Source organism: Engraulis encrasicolus, chromosome 17 (assembly GCF_034702125.1).
Source record: "Engraulis encrasicolus isolate BLACKSEA-1 chromosome 17, IST_EnEncr_1.0, whole genome shotgun sequence".
NCBI classification, from domain to species: domain Eukaryota; kingdom Metazoa; phylum Chordata; class Actinopteri; order Clupeiformes; family Engraulidae; genus Engraulis; species Engraulis encrasicolus.
Genome location: NC_085873.1, coordinates 5302237 through 5307236, shown reverse-complemented (window position 1 = coordinate 5307236; position 5000 = coordinate 5302237). Strand labels below are relative to the sequence as shown.

General features: G+C 44.0%; 1 protein-coding gene across 1 annotated transcript in view; it reads right to left on the bottom strand.

The window, feature by feature from the left end:
- The window catches only part of nhlrc2 (NHL repeat containing 2), a 52731-nt gene that overhangs the window by 42967 nt on the left and 4764 nt on the right, over positions 1-5000 (bottom strand). The window contains exons 4-5 of the mRNA XM_063221448.1: positions 4649-4800; positions 2273-2394 (exon numbers count right to left, since the gene is read on the bottom strand). Of these exons, the coding sequence (XP_063077518.1) occupies positions 2273-2394; positions 4649-4800 (274 nt within the window). The remainder of the gene's footprint in view (positions 1-2272; positions 2395-4648; positions 4801-5000) is intronic.

Here is a 5000-nt window from a genome sequence, read left to right as displayed (position 1 = left end):
AAGTTGGTTCGCAATGCGAACCGCAAAATACTAGGTTTTTCTCTGCGAACCGTGACGACAGCGTGGCCGTCAGCAGTTTCATCCGGGTAACACAATCACGTGCGGAAGAAGTTCAGAGCCCGGTATGAACACGCAGATAAGCACTTTAGTGCCGAACGTAACTGGTGCGGGCACCGACACCGGCTCCATTCTGGTCGGCCTGAAAGCCATAAAAGAGAGCAAAATCATTGGGCTCCTTTTTGATGGAGCAACTAGGGCTGTCCTAAATGATTATTTTTCTCCCGATTAATCGATCAAATTTTTTTTCGAATAGTCGATTAGTCAAACAATACATTTTTCAAGTACTCTAGCACTTTACGGTAATCTTCAAGGAAATTGGGGAAAAAAGAAACCTTTAAAATTAGGTCCCTGAGCTCACAATGAGCTTTAAATTATGATAGTAGCTTATTTACTCCGAGATACAATGTCCAATTTATACGTGCTGGGCAATTTTAGGTTTCAATAAAGTAATAAAGCATTAGTAAAGTAAGTAAAAAAAGCATTGAATTAAATAAAACGATTAGTTGACAATGAAAATTCTTGTTGACTAATTTTTATAGTCGATTAGTCACGATTAGTCGATTAATCGTAGCAGCCCTACAGCGAACTTGCGCACTGTGACTCACGTGAAGCATCCTGGATAGAAATTGTGTCCACAACGCAGCACATGGGAGTAACTTCTGCTGCACATCTATGTCACAGGGTGTTAGGTGGTTGTGGGAACAGATTTTCTGTTGCGCAGCCGGACAGCTACTCTAGACAGGACCTTCTTCATGTAGTCAGTAATCAACCCTCATTGGCATTAATCAGGCGGACATGAATTGGGTGCAGTACACGTTTGTGAGGCAGTTCACTTGCTGATTCAAGTAGGAAGCAACATTTTTTTCTAATCTTGGGAAGTCACGTTAGATATTTCTTTCCACCTTGCTTGCCAAGCATTCAACCACACCTTTCTAAGACCATGCATATCTCATTGTGACCAAACAAAAAATCTGCTTCATTGCAAAAATGACTAACGACGTTCCAGCCAAATGATGTGAAATGTGACTTTATCGATAAACATCCCCATAAGGGAAAGATTTTATTCAAAACAGAATTCAGAAGTTATTTTGAATCGGCATACTAAATGGGAGAAAAGTCCCTAAAACTTCTCCTTGACAGCGGAGAAACAGTGTTTTCTCCACAGAAAGAGTCGTCCCACCAAAGCAAGAGACCAGAGGAAACAACAAGAGTTTTGGCCCCATCCGAACATTTTATTGAGCTCTCCTGGACTGATCAAGCCTAATTTACGATCCACCTCGCCTTTCCCCCTAGATCACACATACGCTGTACGAGGGAATCAACAATAACCAATGCTGTGGTTGTTGACTTCACTTGTCAAGTGATTTGTGAGTTGTGTGCGTGCAAAAATATGTAATTATTTGGACTACACAAGAGAAGTCACCTGTCTGATGTGCAGCCACTTTGTCTCGCACAAAAACTAAACTAAACTAAAATGCAGAGCACATGTCAAACGGAATCAGGATTTATATAGCTTGACTTGCCCCTTCACTTCCATTCAAATTGTTTACGATTTAAGGCCTCATGGTCTGGAAGTAGAAGGGCGTGACTTAGGCACCCTATTTGAACTCAAAATGTTAGCATGGGCATAGATTTAGGCACGAATGATCTGCCCACCAAAAATAAAGGGCGGAGTATGCGAAGGGGGAAGCAAACAACTTTCAATGAATGGCAGTGAATGGCAGCTGTGAGCAGAGAGAAAGCAAAAGTAATGCATCATTGTCATAATACCTCTACAAGGCACGTTCAGATGATAAGATAGTCACTTTGTTGATAAAATCCGATTGCGGGGGTAAGCCCCTGCTGAATGTGTCCATAGTGCTCTCTCTACACTGTTTATCCATTTCAGATAGACCCCTTATGAAGCATAGATGGCATTTCCACTGTGTCATCACTGTCCTGTGAAAGTTCGTATGGGGGAAATCACTATGGACAGACACTGAAGAAATCACCAAAGTGAGTCACCTTCAAATGTGTGCCACCTCTCCTGCTGCCACTTCCCCCAACCTTATTTTAAGGACAAAGTGTTACACACTTGGTAATACCATCAATGAGGACAGTTGCAATGTGAGGTGCAAATCCAAACCCAACACAGCCCAACCCCCCTGCAACACAACACAACATGTTGAGTACTGTCCATACCCTCCTACTGCTTCACAAAAGTGTGACCTACCTTCCTGATGCGGTGGTTCTCCGTGTCGGCCACGTACACCGTGTCCCCTTTGATGGCCACCCCCTGGGGAGAGTTGAACAGGGCCTCCGACAGGTCTCCATCTTTCCACCCACTCCCGGGACCTGGCAACAGCAACGACAGTGATAATGTGAGGCATGCTTATTTGAATAGCGCATTTCATACACGCAGTGATGTAGTACACTGCCATACATTACCAGTACATTACATTTCACTTAGATGACACTTTTTTTTATCCAAAGCGACTCACACTGCCAAAGTGCAGAAACTACACATTTTGTCAAAATTGAGTTTAAACTGAAAATGTTCTTTATAACGTCTCCTTTATCTTGTGAAAAAGTCTTGTGGCCCAAATGTGTCCTGTTTTAGAGGTATTGTCATGTCAAATTTGTAATCTACAACCTTGTCTTGCAGACGTGAGACTTTTTACGATTACTTACTTTCAGCATAACCAAGAAAACTTAGGTCTCGAACTCTTGGAAGCTCTGTACAATAACAATTTGACCTATATGGTAGGTGCTATATTCTTAAATAGTCCAGGGAGTCTCCTTGAGCAACTAGTGTTTTTGAACTGGTTTCATTCTTGGGTACAATAAAATAGAGGCCATTAACCCATTTTAGCCTGGAGACACATATACGGTACGCTGCATTCAGGATCTTGATGAGATTTGAGGGGTTTTTTTTTTCAAATTAAAACTGTGGTTATGTTAGAGCTGAATGAACACATTCCAATGCAAAGGGTCCTAGCTTTTAAATGCAACTTATTTCATGTTTGTATGTACTTCGGAGGCTGAAATATTTAGGAATGAATAGGCAGAGGGCACCCTTTCCCAAAAAGGGCTTAGGCTAAAATGGGTTAAGCAACACATCTAATCTAGGTCAGAGCTGTGGATACTCATGTCAAGTGTAGGCCGATACCTGAAGGAAACATGCCAATACCAAAACTAACATTGCTTGCTGCCTGTCGCATTTGATTATTAACCAGAACATGAATGGTCAGGAACTCATACAAGACAGACTCCCAGAAAGCACTTTTTTTAGATGTCGATGCATGACAGGATAGAATACACTGAATAGGGCTGTAACAATATTGTATCGAACCAAGAAATCGTGATACCCAGAGTTACGATACTGTATCGTGATGCAAGAAGGCAGTATCATGGTACGCCCTTTCCAAGTTCTGTTACCCTTTAGTCCACAAAACAACCACATGATATGATGTGATTAACCTATAAACGATCATCAAAAAGATACATTTAAAAACCATGGGATGTATCGAACCGTAGGTCAAAAATCGTTATATGAATCGTGAGTTTAATGTATCGTTACACTGAATAATAAATAGAATTCCTGTTATGCTCAATAAACACATACAAATGTACGGGTGAAGTTAACACAAGAGCAATGATAACACCTCTGACCTGTCTCCTGAATATTAAACCTAGTGAGAGCCATTCTCCTTGCATACACATACCATGGTGGTTACCTCAGCTCCACATTAGGTAGGTGTACTACCTTTTGAAGCCATCAGGATTTCTGTTCAAAGAAGCAACTCAGAAGCCTAGAAATCCAGCTGGGAACTGGTCTTGATTACCTAATATTTTGGATGATACTACAAAAAAAACACCACCCACTTGGGTTTCAAACACACAGAGCCAAGAAAAACCGGTTGCATATTACGCGGCGGTATGGGCAAACTCAGCATGTTTATCCTCGAATAGCAGGGAACTGCAATAACAGAAAATGAGAGCGGTGGCCTTCAACCAGGAGAGTGGCCAGATCTAAAAATGCGACTCACTACAGCTGAAGGCTCTCTAGTGCAGGGACAAATTGCCAAGCCTAGCCGCCCACACACACACATGGACAAAACTCTCTCTCTCTTTCTTTCTCTCTCACACACGCACACGCGTACGCGCACGCGCACACGCACACGCACACGCACACGCACACGCGCACGCGCACGCGCACGCACACACACACACACACAACACTAGAGCTAGCGTTCAGTCATTCGGAACTTCCCGTCCACCTGAGCTACCAAGTCATCACACCACAATACAGTATTACCCCCTCAGGGTTGGGGTTTGGGCTGTGACTATTGGTAGCTCATTTCGATGAAACAACCCATCTTGACGGAACACTGGAGGTTAAGCTGCGCGCACACACAAAGATGCACGCATGCACGCCTGTGTGTGTGTGTGTGTGTGTGTGTGTGTGTGTGTGTGTGTGTGTGTGTAGCTGTGAGGCCTGTGAGACGGGGCGCCGCAGCAGGGCCAGCGGGGGGGCTGGCAGTGTAGTGTAGTACTACTGTTAGGCTGGGCATACTGTAGGCATGGGCATGCTGGCACGGTTACCCACCTCCCACCTGGCAGAGCACCTGTCCTGTGCTGGACACCACCAGGACGCGATGGTGCCCCGTGTCCGAGATGGCCAGCCTCTTGCCGGCCTGGTCCACCGCCACCTTGCCCGGAAATGAGAGCACCGTGCTGGGCAGGGAGTCTCTGTATAACCTGGTGGGGGAGAGAGAGAGAGAGAGAGAGAGAGAGAGAGAGAGAGAGAGAGAGAGAGAGAGAGAGAGAGAGACAGAGACAGAGAGAGAGAGAGAGACAGAGAGAGAGAATTCACATGGAGAATTTAAGAATGGAGATTTAAATAAAGCAACAACAAAAAAAACACAACAAAAAATCAAAACAAAGTTTTCTAGATAAGC